This window comes from Diachasma alloeum, unplaced genomic scaffold (assembly GCF_001412515.2).
Source record: "Diachasma alloeum isolate Michigan unplaced genomic scaffold, Dall2.0 Dall_scaffold_00197, whole genome shotgun sequence".
Taxonomy (NCBI): Eukaryota; Metazoa; Arthropoda; class Insecta; order Hymenoptera; family Braconidae; genus Diachasma; species Diachasma alloeum.
This window is the reverse complement of record NW_021680362.1, coordinates 829943-854142: the sequence shown is the minus strand read 5'-3', so window position 1 is coordinate 854142 and position 24200 is coordinate 829943. Positions and strand designations below refer to the sequence as shown.

The following is a 24200-nucleotide window of genomic DNA, read 5'->3' as shown; positions in this document are numbered from 1 at the left end:
CTTGTGTGTTAATAGTCAACGAATGCAGAAGTTTTCATAATATTTTTTTGGATTTTGAGATTTGTTTTGGAGAATTGAATATTGTACTCAATTGGAGTTTTAAGAATTCAGTACTAGCAATAAATTGTTAATTTAAGACACGCGAAGAAGAAAAGATGTTATACATCACCCCTGAATTTTAGTGATCGGATCAACTTTCCAGGTTTCGCAGAAATTCTAGTAAAAAATGCAACGAACCTAGAAACAAATCTAATATTTGCAGTAAAAATTTGAAGAATATCTTGGTGTTTTGACTAGTTATTGCATTGTCCACAACAGTTTGGACTGAAATTTGTAAAAGGCTGATTATTAAAAATTTTAAAAAAATTGTCAACAATTGCATGCAATAGTCCTCTGAATTCTTATAACTTTGCAGCATTTTCATCATCACGTAAAATTTGAATAAATATTTTTTTTAGAATTTTGGTGATATTGCATCGGTAAAGCTTTATATTGCATGGAATTCCACGTTTCAGTCAATAGAATTTCAGTAAGTTCTAATATTTCCAAGTAAAAACAAGAAGTGTATTCCACAAATGATTAGAATTTTTAGAATCAAAATGAAGTGTTTTTTTGTTTTTATTTTTCACTGAATAATTACACTGAAATTGATAGTCTCCGGTCATTTTCACATTTAATTATAAAAAGCTCAATAAAATACCTGATATGGAAATGCACTGTTAAGAAATTTTGGCGGAAATTTCTGGTACACTTTTTCGAAATTTTCATCACACTTTAGTTTCATGGAAATTCCAAAGAATTTTGCCATTAAAAATTCAGAATTGCATTGGAAACTCAATAAGAACAGTGAAATCCGGGTCAATTATTCCATGAAAATTAGTAGGAGTCAGGAAAATTCCGGTAAATATATCTTTGAATTTTGAATTAATTGAAAATTCATAGTAATTCGGTGCTTAATATTCATGATTTCATTGAAATCTCAAATAGATTCAAGAATTTTCATCTCAATGCTGTTTAAATTAGGATTTCATTGAATTTTCCGTGAAATTTGGAATCTCAAATTTCATGACTTTTTTTTCCTTAAATCGCTTTCTATGTCACTCTCCTGAAAATTACCGACTGTCCGTGAATTTTCAATTTTTTTAAACAACCCGAGGGTCAAATGAATACATGAAAATGCCCTCCGAACATAATTTTTTCCTTTTCCCAAAAATCAGTGGAGGTTCGAAGCTGTAAAACTAAACGACGAAGGGCGAGACCTACCGCCGCTTGAAATACGTTCGTGGTCCACGCGCCTGAAGTAGACGGCAACGAAGAAAGGGTGAAGAAGTGGGGGGTGTTTGTTATAGAAGCCTTTATGTAAGCTGCTTGGAAGAGAGAGCTTGTAACTGGCGTGACGATAAATTTTTTGGGGAGAAAATATACGCAGAGGCAAATGTGCTCAACGTTTTCACCCATTTCGTATGTATGTGGGTATGTGTTGAGCAACAAAACACTGGTGCTAACGCCCCGAGGAAGGACGCTTTGAGGAGAATAATTCTCGCAGGATGCGCGACCGAACGAATCGTGGGGCATACCTTTTGCACATGGAGTGTGTGCATACATTCTTCGTTTCGTTCTTTCGTTTTACTCCGGTGTATTTATCATTGTTAGGTTTTCTGCAGGAGGCATCAATTGTCGTTTTTATCGGTGGTCAGGGGGGAGGGGGCAGGTGAGTGATCGGTTAATAGGTGATCGTTACCTTTATTGGTGAGGGGGATATCATTATGTGTTTCGATCAGCTTTATTCGCCGTAATAAGGGGATGGGTGGAATTCAATGCATGTGTGAGGTGCACTGAGAGAAAAATATAATTCTTCTGACAATATTCCATCACCATCGAATTATAGTCAAAAAGTCCTCTACAATTTTTCATGGGTTACGGTAACTATGGCCGGAGAAGTAATTACTACAACGGAATGTAGTCATTGCAATTATTTTATAGTTCTGCTCACGATAGATTTGTCGTGGTTACTTTTGAACTTTGTTTAGTTTAACTGCATTTTGATTTGCAAAAATTACGCTTGTGAAGTTACTACAATGTTATGTGCCGCATAAAAAAAAAAATCGTATCGTTCACCAAAATGCCTCAACTATTTTCTTATTGTAAATTGAACTTCAGATTTTTCTCTCAGTGTGGATGGATTTATTTGTCTTGGGGTTGCAATTTTTCTAAGGTTTGAGGGGATAATTGTACACGGAGAAAAAAGTTGAAGAAAAATCAGCGAACAAGGGGAAACTGCATTCCTATCGGGTGGCAAAAAAGACCTTGAATTCAATTTAAGGGGAAAAAGTCAATGGAATTTCAAATTTCTCTGAAAACTCAAGTAAAGTCCCAATTTTTTCGAGGTGGCAAAGCGGACTTTCGTCCACAATATACATGAATTTTCAGGTGAAAATGAATATTCATTGTCAAATTCCCGTGAATTTTTAGGGAATTGATTTAAAGTTCTTGGAATTCCACGAATTTTTGAAGTAACTCCCTGAAAATTCAGAGGAGTCGGGAATTCAGGGAGAGATTTCTCTGAATTTGCCTGATTTTTCATCAACTTCCCAAGAATAATTGAACTCAAATTCACAGTTCCCACGGATTTTTCCATGAAATTATGAACATTCATTGACAAAATTCCTTGAAATTTCAGTGGAAATGTTACTTGTTAGAAATTTCCAAGACTCTTATCGGAAATTTCAATGGAAAATTTTTAACAGTATAATTTGGAGAATTTACGTCTTTCTGCTGCTCAAAATTTGGAAATTTCCGAATATTCGCTTCTCAAAATTACAATTAAACTATTCGTGAGATTTCGAATGTTATCTGAGAGTGTATTAATATTTATTTTGTTCTTCATTTCCACTTTTCGCTTGTAATTGAAGCTTTCTCAGGCTTTCGACAGCTCCAGTACGTTGTCACCGTAAAATATTATAATAAAAACATTTCCAATCAATCTCAAGAATGTAACACAATTTAATGGATGAAACAGCGCCCATGAGTGTATCAAATAACAGATTCTTATTTTTCATAGAATACTTCATATTCATGTTAAATTAATTAATGATCCATGTTTAATTATCATCATCACTTGAAAAATGTTCAATTTATTTTTCGCCGTGGCTATTCGCACTACCACACGCAGCGTGTCACACGCAGAAATTCATATAAGGGTCGACCAATAGTACAATACGCAGCGTCTCACACGCTGCATGTGACACTTGGCGTGTGACACGCAGAAATTCCTATAAAGGTCAGCCGGTAGTACAATAATAGCCGGTAGTACGCTCTTTCATTTGAGCCCAAAAAACATTCATATCTTGTCTGACATCTCTGCTACAAACTCGGGTCTTCAACTCGGGCCTTCAATTGAAAGCTGTACTCCGATACACGCTCCTGCACTCGAGCCTTATATGAATTTCTGCGTGCGACACGCTGCGTGTGTAGTGCTGGCCGACCCATATATGAATCTGCGTCTCACACGCCGCGTGTCACACGATGCGTGTGACACGCTGCGTATGGTAGTGCGAATAGCCAAGGCGTTTATTTTTTACTCCCTACAACTGCCGAACGGAATTAGATTCATTACTGCAATCACAATAGAAATTTCAACCCTAGACAGTCGCAATTTTCACCGATGAAATCCCCTCACGACAATGGCCAAGTACGTGCTGAGCAAACAGACAGATTTGTCCAAATGTCAAAGAAGGGGGTACCCAACAATTCCCCACTAACCCCCAACTGCGGTGAGAGTTTCGAGCTTTCCTGGGGTTTATATTTCCATTCGCCATGTCGCAAATTCCTTAATACTGATTTATCGTCAATCTGCTGACTGCAAAGCAGAGAACTCAAGAGGCTCAATTGAACTTGGCCCAGAATCAAATTGTCCTCAACAGTCGGGGTAAACTTTCACCCCACTCCATCCAATTGCTCTCTGTTCTGTGCCTGTTAATCATACAGGGGAAGTTCGCGGGGATAATTATCCGCGATTTGCTTTGAATGAGTTCATTTTGTAGTTCTAAAACTCGTTAAATTGAAATAGAAAGGAAAAAAATTGGAGAACATTTTTCATTATACGTGAGCTGCTTTTGTTCCATTGAAAATTCAAGCTTTTTAATTTTTTAAGGATGTTCACTAAAACTGTAGTGACAAATACATTAAATTCATCGTTAATATTGTGAAAAAAGTGTTTTTTTTCCCCAGTGAAATGATTTTATATTTTTGTAGTCGAACATCAAAGCTTTCATTTGAGCGCCATTAGACCGTCAGTTTCCGGACATTTTACAATAATTTTAGTATTTAACCTTTGCAGGTCTAAATTTGAATCTCGATAGTGAACCGTTAAAAAACATTTTAAAAATCTGAAAAAAATAGAAAGTCTACTTTTGGAGAAAGAGTCATAAAATAATTGAAAAATTGCAATTTTGGAAAATTAGGAGCATTTTTTATAAATGATTTATGAACAATCAATTTTCTATCATAAACATCAACTGTTCGGAATCCTAACAAAATTAATTCATATTCAAAATTTTACCATAAAGTGATTTCATGTCTAATAAATGAGGTTTCCATAAGTTTAAACAAATTCAATTATTTACGGATAAACACCGAAAACATGTTTAAAAAAAATAATAATTCTGTGCAATATGTAATTTAAATAACGTTGAATATTCATGTTTTTTTTCAAATTTGTTCTCACCCAATTTAATTGACAAATTTGATGATTGAAAATGATTGAAAATTCAGAATTTCATGGAAAAATCAATGAGAACTGTAAATTTCAGTTCAATCATTCCCTAAAAAATAGTAGCAATCCGGGAAATTTCGGTAAAAATATTCTTGAATTTTCAATTAATTTAAAATTCATCATAAGTCGGCACTGATTGATGATTTAATTGCAAATTCGGATAGGTTGACGAATTCTCATGTTAATGCTATTAAAAAATTTGGTATTTAATTCAAATTTCAGTGAAATAGGAAATTCATTCCCCCTTAAATTGCATTCAATTTCACTATCCAGAAAATTACTAGTCGACTGCCAATGAAATTTCATTGCTAACAGCGTAATGTACTTAAAATCTGGAAAACTCCCTTCATTGTCTACAACTAAATATTCAACAGATCGAGACATCACTCATGTATGGAATATATTATGTTTTCAGCAGAAGCGATATTTTTTTCTACGTGAGGACGAACTTTTTCTATCGATTCTATGGCACCAGGAGGTTTTTGTCCTCTCATATCAAAGATGAAAAATGATGCCCGCGCCTTTTTGGCGCATATTATTCCGACATTTGTCTCCTCCATCTTTTTCCCATCCTTCTGAATTATTAATACATTTTCCCAATTTGCTTTCCAAATTTTCCAACTCACCCCGAGGATATCCCCCGAATGACCGAATTGAAGCGAATGTTTGTTACCCGAGTTGAGAAACAAAAAATGGGAAAAGGTATTTATGATTTTTCCCCCCATTTTTTATTATTTTTCGCTAGTTTGAATCGTTCCACCTATCCGCGTCTGCGGGGCTACCCGCCGGGGGTCGTGTCGGCGCATAAGCACGGAGCCGAAATACACACAGTTCAGCGCACCACTTCTCCCTGGGGGGTCGCCCCCGAACTCCACTATGTAATTGTCCGAAAATCGTGAACGGTGCAACGCCAATGCGCGATCACGTTTTCGGGAGGGCTTTTATATACCCTCGGGAGAGGAAACTATATACCTGGAGAAAATTAATTCTCGACAGTTTTTGGTTGCGCTCACTGGGTTGAAATGGACAGACAGTTATTTTTTAACCGAAAATTACATATCCCGGGTTTTGGCCATGCCTCTGGGCAGGGGATGATATTTGCATGAATGATAAAATGAGAATTTTAGGTTTTTACTATGGGATGAAGACCAGGGGATGAGCGGAAAAGTATATTTACCACCTATTATTCACAAAATCTCTGAAACTCGTCGGTTTCGAGAAAACATTCGTAAAACATTTTCTGTAGAGAATTTCATTGCCTGGAAATTAGTCTTATGACATTTTTTCTTAAATTTGATGGTTTCAAAGAGATTTGCGAAATATTGTGTATTTTTAAATTTTCGTTCTTTTCAGGAGAATTTCGAGAAGATCTCGCAAACTAATAACTAAAAAAAAAATAGATCATTCGGCGAAAATTTTATGAAGTATCAAATATTTCTATGACATTTTTTTAAACGAAATTCAACAGTTTTAGAAGTGTTTGCGAGATTCATTTGTAAAGTATTTTTAGGATTTTCTTTCGCTTCTATTGATTATGTTATAAATATCTTGAAATTCGTAGCGCGAAAAAATTTTATACAATTTTTATTATCTGTTGTTGTAAACATGGTTTTATTGAAATTTTGTTTTGGTTTTGTTGGATTAGATAAACAAAACAGCAGCTGAAAAGGAACGCTCAGTGCGTTCGAAACGTAGTGCGCCTTTTCAACTATATCGAGGAGTTTTTCTTCTATTTTCTTTTTTCGTATTTATTCTTGCAACTGACCGAGAAATGGTCCAGAACTGCGATAAACTTTATGTATTTTCAACTAGATTCCTTCAATTTGAAAAAAACGGTTGGATGATGCCTTTTTACCTGAACTTTTGTCCCGTTTTCTCCGAATTAAGGGATATTTAGATTTGAAACAAACTCTAAAAACTCTGAAAAGCATAAATTATGTCCGACCACACCTCCGAAACTTTTTTCCTCAACCTAAATTCTCAAAACCATCTTTCCAACCCCTTGAAAAAAATTCTTTGTTTGACCTGTGCCACCGGTCTGTCCAGTCGACCATCCATTAATTCCCCGCTGTCAAAGTGGATCTTTGACATCACGAGGACCCATCCAAAGAAAGCTATCGACGGTCATATCGAACCCCCCTTTCACCTACCACACCTAACTACCCATTGAACCGTATCACTGGTGTTATGTTATGCCTCCGGCATAACAAATTCACTGTGAACCGTCACTACATCATTAGCATGCATGATTCTCCCAGCATACCTCACTCCCAGAATAATTGCACTTGTAAACCTCCTATAAATTCCGTTCATTATCCAAGCAGACAGTTACGTTCCAGTCTGATTAGTTTCCAGGCTTCATTGACTTGGACAACTCGACTTAGTTGAAAAAAAAAATGTAGCAAATACGTCTTGAATGCCAAATTGTCAACCCGTTCACACTGTTAGAAATTTCTCGAAATTTCACGGAAAATATGGTAATAATTCTCACGAGAGTGACATTGAATCCGATTTAGGGTAAAAATGGTTATGAAATTTCAAGTTTTAGGTAGAATTACAGGAAATTCATGAGTTTTTAGTGGGAGTCAGACGGAAATTTCACAACTTGATTGAATTTCCAATGAAACATGAATATTCAGAAACAAAATTATATGAATTTTCTATTTTTCCCGGAATTTTCCTGATTTTTCCGAATTTTTAGAGAATAGTTGAACTGGAAAATCACGTAGTCTATTGGTTTTCAGATAATTCCGATAGAAAATCAATGGATTATTATATTGTGTTACTAGTGCGTAAAGTGCCTTTTTTCCACACGCACGTGTAACACATCCTATTTTTTGTGGTACCTCCCGAGATCACTTTTCGAAACGGTAGGGGGGTAATGTGGTTGTTTTTGTGCACGAGTGCGTAAAGTTCAAGAGCGTGCGTAAAACAATCGCTTTACGCACACTAATCCATTTCAAAAAGTGCACTTTTGAGGCAGGTATCACAATAGTATATTGTGTCATTAGGACCGTAGACGGAGGTTTGCGATGAGTGTGAAGTTAGCAGCACGAGGCGCCGAAGGCGCGCCGAGTCCTGTCTTACCGACTGCCGAGTGTGACATACTATTTTTTGTCATGAAGGCCCGTTGAAGGTGAGGAGGAGGGGAAGGGGAGGGGGCGCAGAAGCGGGGTCCAGGGGCCGCAGGCCCCGGGGGGGGGTTGGGGGGGGCGAAGCCCCCCCCACTGTAGAAAAACGAAATGACAAGTGAAGAGAAAATATTGAAGAAAAAGAGATGCAAAATCCTAAATTGAGATTCGAAAGAACGAATGCAAAAGTTGTAATTCACGGAGTCTGTCAAAAACATTCAAAAAACATCTAGATGAGAATGGAAATCTTCCTCCTCCTGAGTCCGTGAATGCCCATAACCAAATAAGCCTATAAATAAAATGTTATCACGTTCATCAATTGTCCATTCATTTCAGAACCGAATTATTTCAGGAGAAAATGTCGAAAGATTTTCTTTCAGCTAGTTAAATTTAAAAAAAAAATGTCTTTCTACAATTTTCCAAAAAATGAGATGTTCAAATTGTTTACAAACTCTGAAATTTTGAGATTCTCATCATATACCTTTGCTGCTAGATAGTTCCTGTCGGGTGCCTCCTCCAAGAATCTCGCAACGTTTTCATCAGTGAAAACCTCTGATTTTTTAGTCTCGTGATCAGATCTCTTGGCATTTGAACTAAAAAAAACGGTGATTTTCTTGAATTGGGAGATGTCAATAGAATTGTACTGGAGAATAGTCTTATTCAGCATTGAATATATTGCCCAGAGTGATTTTGGAGCCATTCCAGGCTTCTTCGTTTGATCCTGGGGAATACCGTTTGGTCTTTTCAGCATGTTAAAGTATCCCAACATCACTGTCTCGTTAATTGTTTTCATTTTTTTCTCCTGGAGAAAATTCTTAAAATTACGATAGGCTCGATCGTAAACGGGTCTGGATTTTTCAGGAATAAATGTAGACGTAGCCTCTTTAGCGTTGTCGAGAACATCCTGAGCGATAAAATCTTCATCTTCGAAGTCCTCCTGGTTTTCTCCATCTTCTGAGATATTTTGATAATTTAGAGAGCTCACATTTGCTGATGCGTTAGATGATGAGGTTTGGACATTGGGTGTTTCATCAAAAAGATCGGGAGACACGATTCCTGCATCGCTCTCATCACTATCAGGAACAAAATTGTCCATTTTGTGATCTCACAAATCAGTAAAAAAATCTCACAAATTAGCTGCACTCGTAACGGTATGACAATATAACCCTCAAGTTACGACTGACTCCCTAGCAACGGAATAACAACTCCTGATGTCATCGGCAATGACGGTGGCGCATCGTATTAGTGGTGAACGATCCGCCGAGTTTTCAAGCAAGTGACAGCGATAACCGCACACTTCATGTTGTATTCCTACGAAGGTTTTGTGGGTTGCCCATCTAGAAACTGTATGTTTTTATTGTCCTAGGGCTGCTAACTCGAGTTAACCATACCTGTGCTTCGTTTAACGGACCTGGTCTGTTAAACGCCATTCAGCTTCCCTCAAGACAGCTATAGTAGGCGCTACCTAACGGGCCTGAATGACGAAAAATATTTTATATTTCAATGACAATATTTTCTGAAATTTCCGGGCATGATAAAAATTTTCGAGATTTGACGCGGAAAATTCAGACGAAAGCGTTTAACAGTGCGTGGATGAATCCAACAAATATTCATATTCTAATGACCTGTCATTAGAAAATTAAGAACAAAATTCCTACTATCATTTGATACTTTTACGCCTTCGAAAAGTTGTGTCAACATAACTTCCACCAAACATAATGAGCTGTTTTGCCGCAGTCAAAATATCTGAGATAAAAAACTCTCGTTCTCCCAATTTGGGGTCAAGTTTCCCTACCCCCAAACAACTTTGATCTCCACAAGTCTTCAAACAAAAAAAATAGTCCCCAAATGATCAATATCATTAATTTAAGAATCTCCTTTCCTTTATTTCTCTTTGATCGCAGCCGTCATAACAATAGAAAGCCCCCCGGTTAACCCCGGAGGATCTGCCGGTCTGATTCATCGAAAAGAATGCCCGTCCAACTGAACCAAAAGCAAGCGAAAGAGAGAGACAGTTTCGTGCCAGACCAGGTACGTTTAGTTTTGCCCTGACAGTACAGAACCCAGTAGGGAAAGAGAGGACCCCGGAGGGGTTGAGGGGGACGGAGGGTCGGGGGCGCATAAATATTTAATGCATTTCGACGCGCTTCCCCCTGAGACAAACATAACTTTGAAAATCGAGTCGAGCACGCCACGAATTTGTACGTGCGTGCACATCAGGTTTTCGTCGGCTCCCTCCTCTCTCCTCTCATTCTCTTGTGCCCCCTCCACCACCCCCACCGCCATCACGCATTATTCGAAAGCTACACTGCATGCATGACTGCTTTGTTGGAAATTTTATGGTCGTGGGGGCGCGCCGAGGATTCCCGGGGTCGTGGATAAACCTTCTGCCACCCCCTCTTGTTTGCTATTATTAAAAGCTGGAGATAAACAGTTTAATTTATTTCACGCATTATATAGTATTGGAGATATAAATTGTCGAAGCATTGTTCCAGGTGCAGATGTAACACGTTTTTTCACACATGCTAGTCCTTTGCTGCCGTACTAGACTGATATGCGCTTTGCTGATCTCTGGGGTATCAAACATAATTTCGAAATTGAATTATTTACAATTGTGTTCATGAGGAAGCTGACCCTAATGATCAATCAGGAAGAACTTCCGAGATGATGTACCTTCTTGCTGTACATAAACTTCTCGTAATAAAAATCGGATTAATAAAGAGAGTTTATACTGGAAGAAATCTCTCAGATTGAAAAATTCTCATCGAAGGGAGACTAACATAAATTAAAATACATACAAAACTCATGGAGAAAAAGTAAAATAAGTACAAAGCTCTTGCAAATTTAGAGTTGATCTCATTGAAGTAATTGAAAAATAATCCTTTTTTTCTTTTTCCTTTAGCGTTAAAGAAAGTATGCATATATTGACTTCTGCAAAGAAAATTTCCTATAAGTTCCGGCAAATGGTCCAGAACAATTTTTTTTATGCTCTTATAACCTCGGGACTGGACTTCCAATTATGAATTTGTGAATTTATAACTTTTTGGCGCATTACATATATTGATATGGATGACCGGGACACCAATTACACCACCTTTCTTCTAAAGGCAATTGATTTTTAAATTAAATTAGATGCAGTGTTTTTATTATAAATTCACGAGCATGGTATGACATCAAAATTTGAGCCTTACCAGGTCTTGTCGTTACCCGCAGAATCCGCGATGGGAATGTTACTGATATATGATTAACCATGTTGTTGGCGGTTGAGTTATAAAAACTCGTATTTTTGAATCACTTATAATAGATGAAATCAATACTAAATTTGCAAGAGTATTTTGTATTTATTTAATTTATTCTGCCTCGTTGATTGGACTAGGGTAGCTGCTGCATGTACCGCCCACCTCAGGGAAATGAGTCTTTTGTTCCGGCCTCGCACTCTACAAGGAGTCATAAACGGTTAGAATGGGTTCTTCGAGTTGATTACTCAAACATCTGAAGAGGACAGATTTTTTATTAACATTAAATATATTTAATTATGTAATTCAATTGCCATCGGCCAGTGATGCGATGGAATCGAACTTTGAGGGTAATACCGCCCGGCATGCGTCCAATACCGCTCACCTTGTTTTGATGACTTTTTTGAGCAATGCAGACCAACTGTTATAATTTTTCCTATTTTCACCCTTCATTCCCATTCTTCGGCTCCATTTTGAGAAAGATTTCACGTGAATAGTAATAAATTATCCTGAATTTAACCGATGTTCCAGTAGCCAACGACTACCCCAAACAACCGGGCTGTCACTCGACCATCCTCTAGCTGCAGAGTCTAGCAGCCCTATAGAAACCCTGGGCGGCATCACCCACAAACTCTGAGCGGAATTACCCATAAACGCGCAGGCTGATGAAATAGCCAATAATAACTGATGAAAATATTTTTCTGCTATCGAAAAGATCACAATGGATGTGGAAATATATGACGAACATATATTTCGCACTCCACTCAATTATGGACCAACTGAAAATTAGAAAAATCTTAAATTCTGGGGTCGAAATATTTTAAAAATTTGGTAGGAAATGATTTGGATTTTTTTTAACGATGTTTCCACGGTAGAAAAAGGAAAATTTCTGTTGGAATTACTTGCTGTTATCAAATATTTGCATAATAAAAAAAGAAAAAAAATTTTTCTCAGCCAATCCTGAGAAATACGGGTGGACGGTATTATCCGCTTGGCGGTACAGGCACCAGCTACCCTATATCAGCTTGCCCGGAACACTTGCGTCATATTCAGCAGTAACAATAGAGTATTTTTGAGATGCGCATCAATAATGTCTCCATCTTTCAAAGAAGATAGCTTTCAAAAAATGCTTGTGATACTTGACAGAAAGTACTTGAAGATGACGTGATAGAATTCTCAAACGAAGAATTCTTCATTCGCGAACATACGATTTCGAAATTCCGTTACACTTCTCACCTCGAAGGTATTTATTGTCCATGTAAGGATTCTCCAACTGCATTCTTCGACTCCTTTTGTCAAGATGACAAGCGTTTCATAAAGCTGATACATCTCTTTGCGCTGCGTCTTCAATAACGGGGATATTCATTAGAAGTATTTATTATCTAGTACGCAGACGTCGTTTATTTTTCAATACTACTCAGGCCAAATTAAATCCGCTGCAAGTGGATTTTTCCTCGCATCAAGAATCCACATTTCTGCGAAAAGTCAGAAGTTTTTTCTCTTCTTACAGAGCGGGTGTTTGTGGATGCATCTGCATGGGGTTAGCTACGAGCAAGGAATGTTACTTCGGAAAACATCAACACAGGCACAAACGAAGAGTAAGAATCTCCCTCAAACAAGCGCGTTAAAACAAGCCTTCTGTAGTTGGTAGTGTGTTTGGTTTTCCAACGAGTGTTTACGCAGGCTAATCGAAAAATTGTAAGTGGCCTGACGCGCCTCCTCCAACCTTACTTGGAGTTTAGAAACCGAGAGGCGTTAATGTTTGTTGAGAGAAGGGGAAGGAACGGGTTACCCGTGTGATGCTTGATTTCTAGCATTTCGGAAAGACAAGAGCCAGAGTGATCGAGCGTCGAGCTGTCTGCAATTTGTCTTCATCCTAAGTGTTCATTTGGGAAATTCTTCGCGTTTCGAGGGACGCGAAGACGATTAATTTAGTCAAAAGTATGTTTTCAAATATGTAAACATGGAGTGAAAAATTACGTTCTATTTTTCAATTTCAGAATATACGAAACAAACGATTGAGAAAGCCTTGTCCATTCAATTCAACAACACGGAGAGAAATCTTCAGTAAAAATTACGGAACAATTCACGTAATCCGCAATGGGGAATCATTTTCCGGCAATTTTTATAAGAATGGAAGAGAAGTAACCTGAAATGTTCAGCGAATTTTCAGGTTCTTCCGAACAAAGTACGAAATTGTTACGTAATTTTTCCCGAAGAAGTAAAATCTTACAGGAACTTGCGGACTTATTATGTCTCCAAAACAGGAAACCCCATCAATATTAAATTTCTGTAATATTACAAGAAGAATTTGACCCTTACATTAATGAAGGTTTAAAATATGTTGATTCAATTTTTCAAATAATATAATATTAATAATCTGATTTTTTACGAATAATGATGTATTTAAAATTTGTTAATCTGAAACTCTAAATTTAGTACTAGGTGAATAATTCAAATTTCTTGAAAGGAGGTTTTCGATTACACAAATAATCGTCATTCTTCCTATCTCAATTATTGACTGATAAAATAGTGGAAAATTTGACCAACGGCGGTGGCTAGAGTATGGGATTGGCATGCGCGAGACCCGGGTTCGATTCCCGGCTGGGGCGGCCAAAATTTGTGATACTCTAAATCTCACGGTTTCATTGTCGAGCGGGAGTCTCGCAAGAGACGACTGTACCTGGGCAGGTTTTTCCCTCAAATGAGGTTTTCTCTTGTCCTTCGGCGAATGCGGTATAGAGTGTTGGGTGGTGGGAAGGGAATAAATCGTAAAGACCCGAAAGGGTATACGAGAAGAAAAATTTAGTGAAAAATTTGAATATTTGAATTGATGATACGTAAGTACTCAAAAAATTTCATGAGTGATATTATCCAATTACAGGCTACAATATTTAACCGTAATAAAATATTACAAATTTGGCTATCCCTGCTACAAAATCAACAATTCTTGAACGTTCCATAATTTTTATGAAGCTGGTGAGTTATTTGTACGTTCCGTTCCGTAAAATTTCTCAATCGTTGGGGAAAAATTACGCAACGACTTGTTGTCCTCACAGCGGTGAGTCATCAGACGGGTGGTTAATTTTTCCGGAACAAACCGTAGAATTTACGTGGCGATTCGTACAATTTCAGTTCCGACTCACACTTTTTATTGAATTTTACTTCGCTCGCCGATTACGTTTCGAAACGTAATTTTTCCGTTTTTTTTCTGGTAATTTTTATTGAATTTTTTTCTCCGTGCAATTTCTCAACTTAAATTAAAGCTGCGGATTTCTGCAACACAGAAATAATTTTTCCAAAAATGTTTCGTACGTAAGAGAAATTAATACTGTTTGGATTTTCAGTGCCGTACCAAAACCAGATTTCATCATATATAAAATTATTGTGGGTTTCTCAGCTATATGGAATGAAGATGAACATTAAATTTAGGGCAGACCAGAAGAGAAACTAATAGGAAATTCACCCAGCTTTCTGTTGGAATTCTACCAAAAATTTCGATGATATTCATAAAATACTTGATAGCATAACTACTTTGTGAAATATTCTATGAATATTACCATTACTCCTGATACATCAAAATATTTGATTAAACAAATCTCGCAACTCCCTAACATTTCAAGTGAATCCCCCCAACATATAGAACCACATTCATGCTTGCAACCACAGGCGATGGTATCATAAATCTGATGGTTTCATTAATCCACCTGGGCCAACGGCATGCACTTCGAAATATATCCCTTCTCCCCCTCTTCACTCGAACACATTGCCCGCCAGGCATACAGCGTCTCTGGCATACACACCAGCGTCAACCAATCGTGGAGTATACAATCGAGGGAAGGTACAATTTGTGGTTAACACTGGAAATTCTCTACCTCCTCGTACCGTGTCCACACGCATGACCGTCATAATTCCCCATACAGAATTTTACAACCCGCGGAAAAGCACACGCGATCCCCGTAACTTCCATTAACTCTCGTCACAATCAACATTTAACATGTGGAATGTGTTTCTCATGACGTCTCCTGACGTTTGAAGGGAAAAATCTTGTCTTCGGAACGTTGAAAAAAAAAAAATGAAAAGAACGAGGGAAAAATTCGGAGAAACATGAATATCGAAGAGAAACACGAACCATTTGTCCGCCTGTGTGTCGTCTCCCTGTCGTTATCTCGGTATTGAAATATGTCCGAACAGGTATATGAGGTTTCAATCGATCCGAATGATCTGTCGTGCTCTTGGCACTAAAAATAAAAAAAAATAACTGGTAGAAAATAAAACGTGAAAACAAAACATTGTAACTCCCCCGGATCGTTAAAAAATAGGCACGGTCCTGTTTTTCTGGTCGTGAGTGACTTTGTGTGGGTTCGCCAGCGATGGTTTTACGACGTTTCAGTTATCTAGCGTGTTAATCTGCCCGTCAATTAGCATTCTCGCTCGTGTATTTCGGATCAAAGAGCGAGAATTTCTTCGTGCGCCAAAGGGGCATATCCCGTGTGTCATAATTTAGGTGAGAATTTCTTTGTGGAGTTGTGACAAATGAATCTAGAGGTAATCAGGGTAGATTTATGATGGGAATAGAGTAATTTCAAGTACATATTTTCTCATTAGTTTTTACTTAAATGACGGTGATTAGTACGACATTCGTCGAAACATTTTCATTGAAGCATTTGGGGTAATTTTATTACCAAATTGATTACATCCAAAGAATTTGATTTAAGAAGAATGTAAAAGTGTAAACTTTGGGGGGAATTCTCAGTCAAGTTGATGAAATTAATGTTTCGTAAACTCAATCTTTTTCTAATTGGCGAGATATATGGACTTGTCACATTCAAGTTGAACTAGATTCATTTCATTTGAAAGTATTTTTCGAGTGTTAAAATTTGGATTCCGCTTTTATTTTCTCAACTCATTTCGAATATTATTTGAGCGATTAATTCTTCTGATTAGGATTGATTAATCGAATAATCATGTTCATGATCGTTTTCTTCATATGACATTTTCAGTGAAGCATTTGTAGCAATTTTATTATGGAATTGATTACAACCAAAGAACTCAAATGAAGAAGAACGTAAAAGTAAACTGAGGGTGGAATTCTCAGTCAAGTTGATGAAATTGATGTTTCGGGAACTCAACTTTTTTCTACTAGTCGAGATATATAGACTTGTCACATTCAAGTTGAACTATATTTATTTCATTTCAAAGTATTTGTCGAGAGTTAAAAATTAGATTCCGCTTTTATTTTCTCAATTCATTCAGAATATTATTTGAGCTGTTGACTCTTTTGATTACGATTGATTAATCGAATAATCAGGTTCGTGCTTAAATTTTTTTGACAGAACATTCTCAAGTCTGCGATATTTTATAGATGATTTGATAAAACATCAATCAATCTAGAGTCTGAGACTCAAATTGAAGGTATCTCCGTTCGATAATCTTTTTCGTTTCAAAAAATGGATTCCTTGAAGTTAATCAATTGTCCCTTCTCAATAGCCAAGAATTTTCTGCCCAACAATTTTTCTTTCTCATGATAATGATCAACATTCCCGCGCATGGGAACATTTTCATTATTTCGGGACTCGATAACGGGGTCATGTTCGTTAATTCAACTTCCTCTCTAAAAATATCCGCTTAATGGAAGAATATCATTGATTATCACCCGCCAATTAGCATTAACAAGGATGCAAAGATAAGACAGATGGGGTTGAAGTTGTACTGACTTAATTAAATAAAGGATGAAACCAGTGGGTCTGGTAAACTTTGGGAGATCGATACAGCATGCAAATCACCCGGTGGAGAGTGAAATTGTGAATGGGGTTGGGCATATTGAGTGAGTAGAGAAGGGCTGTCATGCCCGCACTCAATTATTCATAATCCCAGTTAATGACGCATTAAGCATTAATGAAACTCCCAATTTTGTTGGTCGTTCCTTAAAAAACAGAAAGATTCATCTTTAATTACTTTTCATTCAGGAAACATCAGGTTAATGCGATGGGATACATTACGTACATTTCCAAGTCGCGTTAGCACAGCGAGAATTTAATTATTCCTGTCCCTTTGCCACACTCATCGGCATATTAATCGTATGTTAATTCAGGAGCGTATCGTTAATACCTCGGGGCTAGTGTGTATTTTATTAAATGCTTCTCTCACTCGGCTTTCAGTGCCACTGATTATGCTCACATATTATACAACTTTTTTTTTGTTTTTGCTAAAAGGGAGGTGCAAGAGTCGACAAACATGTTCGTTGATTCTCACTTGTACCTCTGTACTACAGTGGCGACGAAGCTTTCAGACATTTATGGTAATCAGTGGCACATCTTGCCGGATTGCATACCTCCGGGCCACAATGTGGTATGTCATTTTGTCGTGTGAGTACTGTATACAAATATAGTGAATTTTTCTTACTGACGCGTTCTTGATCTCGTAATTTAATATGTGTCACGGATTAAATGACTCGTAGTTTATTTAGAGGCTGGAACCATGACTCCCTTTTGGGTTTGTGACTAATGATTTGGTAGCGAAGTTGTTAAAGAACTACACAAGATTATCTGCAAAAGACCATTCATGACATTTTGTCCCAACATGAGGGCTGACTTACGAAGTTATCTTGAACACGAGTTCTGCTAATGCAAAACGCCATAAGACGTTGGGAAGGCAATTCAACAATTGTAGAATAGAACTGGCAAAAATCAGATGACAATCGGTTGGCCTTAGCGATCTTCAGCGATTTTATAGAATTTTATATAACCTCTCACTTGACATGTACACTGTTAGAAATTTCTTGAAATTTCAGTCACAGCGTCATCTGAATTTTCGATGTTGTGAGGTTGAATTCAATTTCAAATGAAAGCGTTTATTGAATTTCGGATTCATCTTGAAAATTCAAGAAAATTGGGTTTTTCATGTTAAACAATCATTGATTTTTCAATGAAAGCTTGAATTGCCGAACTTATCGTGAAAATTGAACATCACATATAATTCAATTTTCAAGGTTTTTCAGTGTCGTATGAACCTGAAAATTGAGAATGACTTGAATATTCAAGAAATTAACTGATTCGTCAATGAAGAAATAAACGAAAATGTCTTGTAACTTTGGCGTTGCTAAAAATTTCAAGCTTTTTCTCTTCAAATTTCTAGAGTAATATTCTAACAATGTATTCCTGTATACAACGATATTCTCATTTTTACATTTTATTAGTTAGGAAAACAGACATTTCCGGTTTTAATGTTAGATTTATTAGTACATTAGAGTACAAGGGCACAAATTTTGTTTTCGACGAATGTGAAGTTTACAGGCCGAGCCGAAGGCGAGGCGACGTATTCACATTCGTTTAAAACGAAGTTTATGCCCGAGTGGTCTATACTATTTTATGCCACATCGTATAGAAGTCAAGTTTGAAGCACGCTGCGCGAAGCGAGCTCTTCAGCAATTTTATAGAATTTTATATAACTTCTCACTTGACATGAATTTTTGTATACAACCATGTTTTCGAATGTAATCTGTAGGTGTCAACATTTTTACATTCTATTAGTTAGAAAAACAGTGGTTTCCGGATTTAATGTGTTTGATTTGTATTGATTTAGAAAATTGGAATAATAAAAACGGCCCTGATGAGGTCTTCCCTGGAAGACGAAACGTTGAGCCATCGCAAAGAATTCTTCAACTTCCACTTCATATCTACTTCTACAAAATTGCTGAAGACCGCTTAGGCCAACCGAACGTCATCAGATTTTTTAACTAATTACAACAAACATAGATTAGATAACTTACAGTTTTTCGGCGAGCACAGTCAAATCCCTCGGCACCTGAGTGAGTTCTCTCTCCGAGCAGTCAAGCTCCTGTCCCTGGCAGGAGCACGCCCACGGGCATCTGCCTCCATTGAGATCCTCCATAGTACCAGCATTATCAAAGCCAAAACCCCCCAAATCAGTGCTGTGCGAAGCACCACCAAGTACAGATAGTACAAGTAGCAGTCCCCAGGCGCAAACCACCGAACCACAACTGACGCCCAACAGGCGCATCGACCACGTTGGTGTCATGGCACGTGCCATAGCGAGTAGCTTCTCGTTTATACTCTTGACCTTCTCGTTAGATCCCTCGAGTATTTCCACGAATTTACGGGAGCGTTTGTTGCCGCTGACGTTTGTAACACGAACAATATTCTCGGATGGAATGATCACTCTGGTGCAAACACCCAATTGTCCGTTAAACTGTTGGACACTGGTACGACTGATCACTGCTTCTAGGTTTTGTTCACTGTGCTGAAGACGATTGATTGCTCGATGTCCTGATGGATCAATAACTCGTGGATTAACACTTATGTTTAATGTTGGTCTTTTGTTGTCTTTGAGATTGTTAGCAGTACTGCAAGCCAGGGCAACAGCATTGGCAACGATTGCCGTAGATGCTGGTGGTTCTACAGCATGTGACTGGCCCGTTGGGGGGCCAAGCACAGGGCCCCCTTCGCGGCCGTTAGACCCTGCCTCGCCTACACCGGTGTCCACCACTAACCCCAGTACCCGATCCTGCTCATCCCGTTGGGGCAAGGCCGGTGACTTTATCTTGATGCTGTTCAATGTCCGATTTTATAAACGTACCCTATTTACAGGGTACGTATCCACTTGTTCCAAGGAGAAGTTTAATTGGTGATTTTTTTACTGAAATACCACCTAAGGTGGAGGGGGAATGGGGGTTATTGATTGTGGAATTAAAGTTTATGAGGCTGGGGGTTATTGAGGTTTGCGTTTTTTCGGCGGGGTTTACATTGATGGAGGCGCTACTCCGCTCTGCTTGATGAGGATTTCGGAATGTGCGTAGGCATCACCTGCAATCATAAATAAAGAACTGAGGTGAATGGGTGTTATTAATTCTGGCAGGACTTGAGTGGTGAGAGAGATTAATTTTTTTGGGTTTGGGCAATTCATCAAGAAACGAATTGTCCAAAACCTTTTCATTTCCGGCTTTTTTAGAATAAGAGAAGGGAAAAATGTTGATGAAACTGAGGTGTCTTTTACTAATGCCGCTGTTGGTTTTTCATCCTCTATTAAAAACTTCATGATTGCATGATGCAAAACCACAAGTCAAGTTAAGTAAAGTTGTGGTTTTTACGAGTTGAGATCCGAGAGAAAGGAAGTAAAGAATCTTAAGAGCGATGACTCGGCGAGACTGACGAACGAGGTAAGTTAGATATCATCCTTGCAAATCCTTCTGGAAAGCGAGGGCGGTACGGTAAAATATTAAAATTTCAAAACAGTATTCTTGATTTGAAACACTTGACGATAGACGAGACAAAAAAAGGGAAAAATTGAGAGGTAAAGAATTGTGAGGAGTAGAGGGGGAGAACCACCCACAGTGTGTAGTTATAAAGTGGAGCTTCTGTGCAATATCGAAAAGTAGGAGAAAAATATGCTTCCGTGGCACAATCAAAGCTACGAATGCATTCCAAGCACGCTCGGCAGGAGTTTCGAGGCATATTGGAATTTTTCTTCGGTACATACAGCAGCCCGTACCCTTCCCTTCTCATTTTACAACCCGAGGTATCTGTACATCCTTTCCAGATGTTGTCTGACAAACGTGGTAGGAACAACTACGAGTTTTTATGAACGTTAGAATCTCAAGTGCAATGGTGGAGAGCATGTCTGATTTTTGCGTGATTTATTTTCTGATATCTTGTGCTTAATGGAATGCTCCATTTGAATCAAATGAATACCTTCAGCGGAGCATGCTGTCATCTATTACCCGGATTGAATCGCATTTTTATATTTGCGGTTTACTTAGTTACTGATATTTTCGGTTCTTCACCAAGCAATTTAGTAAATTATCACGTCTTATCAGTTGATGACTATTGGATCGTTTCTCGAGATTTATCCAACCTTGACTCGGACATTTTTTATCTGACGTCAGAAGTCTGAGAAAATTTATTCCAGGATATTCTGATTAAATTTGCATGTTCTGGAGCAGGGATGGCCATCAATATTAAATTTCTTCAGTACAGAAAAGATTTTCGCCTTATATTGATAAAGGTTTAACTATAGTCATCAAAAATTAAAAATAATATAATATGAATAATTTAAATTTCCTATTGATGATGAATTAAATATTTGATAATAGGGGAGGATGGGGCAAAACGGCCCCCCTTCAATCGTCAATATTTTCCGATTCAATAATCCGATTGGGATGAGTTAGAGCTCGTTTTGAAGAATGAAAAATTATCTTCAAAATGAAGTTGAAACTGGGAAATTTGCACAATGTCATTCACAAGTTATTGACAATTGAAGGGGGGCCGTTTTGCCCCACCCTCCCCTATGAAACTAATATAATTCTAATTTCGTAAAAGAGATTTTCGATTAATCAAATAATCGTCAATCTTCCCAACTAAATTATTAATTAATAAAATAATTCACAATTGATGATCACTTAAATAATTAAAAATTTAAGAGTGATGTTAACTAATTGACGGCTTTGAAATTTAACGGTAATTATGATTTATGAAAATGGCTATTCCCGTTCTGGAGACACAGTCAAGAATAGAAAGTCAATATTGATTGGACTACTCCTGCAACACGTCTGAAGAAACTTGAAAATTCATATTTCAGCCGAGTATTATCAAATTTAAGTCAGTTTCCTTCAGAAATTATTGAATGAGTAAATTCCATTAAGCAATCGTTGACATTCACTCCAGCTGATGAAAGCATGAGAGGAATGTCGACAGAAAATCATCCAGTCTTCCCCAAATAACCAAAAGATCATAATCAACTAAGTCTCCCAAACCCCAAGTCAACTTTCTTCCCAAAATTGACAAAAAATCACATTGACACATCTCACAACCATTCAAGCTGATCAAAACACCCTCCCTGAAAATGCAATAAATACAGACGTGTTATATAGTTCCATCCATACTCTCTGAGGATCGATAACTCGATTAGCAGTGGCTCGGTTGCCGTTGGCATACAGTTAAGGTGCCTCACGGGCGCAAGGAACCCCTCCGCCCCTTTTGCCAACTATCCCCAACCGTGAGATACTAAAGCGCTACAGCGTCAGTTACTGTGTGAGAAATACATACGCACGAAATATTCCTGGAGTGCTCTCGATCGGATAATATGTCTGCCCCTGTGATGTCGAACTCGAAGGCGCCTGGAAAGTGCAGAAGTGAGGGAGACGGAGAAACCGAGAAGCAAGCAAAAAGGAGAGAAGCGATATTAGCTGGATGCCTTGTCATTGGCCTCGGGGGTCTAGTCGTTGCATTAATTATGGACGCTGGCGAATATTAATTGAATCGAAGTGGCAACTTTTTTCTTTTCCTTGCCTCACTGATGAGTCTCGAGGGCCCTCAAAAGACCGTAGACAAGAGGAGGGGTTGAGAGGGTGACTCTCCCCTCAATAAGGAGGGGCGCACATATGTCAGAGGGGTTCGAAGCCAAAGACGGAGAAATCGAATTTCAGCTGAGGGCCAGTGCTCTTCTCTTGGCCAAAGTCACTTGAAGGCTACTCCCGGTTACTCTGGCCACCACCCTGGAATATAGTGGCTAGTGGGAGGGGAGAAGTTCAAAGGGAAACGCTGGATTCACTGGAAAACCTAATTTGTGAAAAAAAAAAAGTTCAACGTCCAGGGAATTGTCTTCAGAGGAATCCGCCCGAGTTTCTTCCTCCAACGATTGGATGAGAAAAAAATGAGAGCTCGAGGTTCTGGTTCAGTTGAAACTAAGTGACACGAAAAGGGATGATCCTGGGACTGGTGAGAAAAAAAAGGAGAATTTTTCTTGTAGTTCATTTCAACTGCTGGGTTCAATTTCCTTTGCCTTTCGGGTGAATTTTTTGATGGATTGATTCGTCAAAGAGGGAGCTCAGATGGGAATTACCTATATTCTCGGAAAATGAGAATCATGATCCTGGATGCGCTTCCCTCAGCCTTAACGCCTTGATTTTGGAGCCCGTGTATAACCTTGGGTCAACATTGATTGTCTTATAATTAGTCATGGCCAGATGAATCTTTGGGATGTCTTTATAGTCAAGCTTGGACCAAACTTGCCCCAGCATCAGGATCGATACTTTTAAATTAATTTCTTACTCCCAGGTAGGAATTGACGATAGAAACGACTCATCAAGCCCTGGAGCAACGCTTGGAAATGCTCAACCTTGGATAAGCCCTCCTTCAGCCCTAAAATGATAACCTCGTTTTAGACTTAGTCCATAAGGCTTGAACAATGCTTGGCGCCAAGGCTTGGTCCAAGCCTTGAATTACAGCTGTGTGAACTTAGAGTCGAAGTTTGATAAATCGATTGTCTTTCTTATAGTATCGATTGTACTCAGTGAGTACCTGAATGTACTACATTCATTTTCATTTGTACCCCGCACCCCTAGACGTAAGAGGTGCGGGAAAAATCATGCAGCGTCGGAAATGAAGGTACGGAAAAAATTTTCATGAGCAAGGATTCAGCATGGATAGTACTTGTATGTACTATATTTTTCCATTTCATTTATCAACCCCTTCAATACTTTACCCGCTTCTAAAATCTGAAATGTATGAAGGACGTCAGGAAAACATACAGATAACTTCTAAATCGTTAGTACTCGTTTGTACCAACGAAAATTATTTATTATTATTATTATTATTATTATTATTATTATTCTCATCAAATCACCTGATTCCATTTTTATCAACCGTAAAATCATCGTAATGGATTCCATATGTAGTTCGTGAAGTTTTGATGTGGATACAAACGTCTGAACTTCCGTACTTCCACTCCCATCGCAGTACAAATGGAACAATTTACTGTACATGATAATGAGACCAAGTACAAACCATTCAGAGCTTCAAAAACAGTCGTAGATTATTCAGAAAAATGGTACAAACGTTTTTCTGAATTTTATTGGTGTTTAGTGACGAGTAGGTGTTGGTACAAATCTCCAAAAGTACGGCAAGATTTTTTGGCGATTTCATTATCGCGATTATCTCGGAAACTATGAGAATAGAGTCTTAAAACCTATGCCATTCGATTCCTGAGGAAATTTGGGTTCCCTATAGACAGATGGACGGCTCAGAATTGCGTTTTTCCACT

The 24200-nt window shown here is 38.0% G+C and overlaps 1 protein-coding gene across 1 annotated transcript in view; it reads right to left on the bottom strand.

Moving 5' to 3' along the window:
- Positions 1 to 20873, bottom strand: part of LOC107048749 (protein slit) — a 458922-nt gene extending 438049 nt beyond the window's left edge. The window contains exons 1-3 of the mRNA XM_015272106.1: positions 20852 to 20873; positions 19906 to 19966; positions 18913 to 19710 (exon numbers count right to left, since the gene is read on the bottom strand). Coding sequence (XP_015127592.1) covers positions 18913 to 19710; positions 19906 to 19966; positions 20852 to 20873 — 881 coding nt within the window. The remainder of the gene's footprint in view (positions 1 to 18912; positions 19711 to 19905; positions 19967 to 20851) is intronic.
- Between the last annotated feature and the right edge of the window lie 3327 nt (positions 20874 to 24200).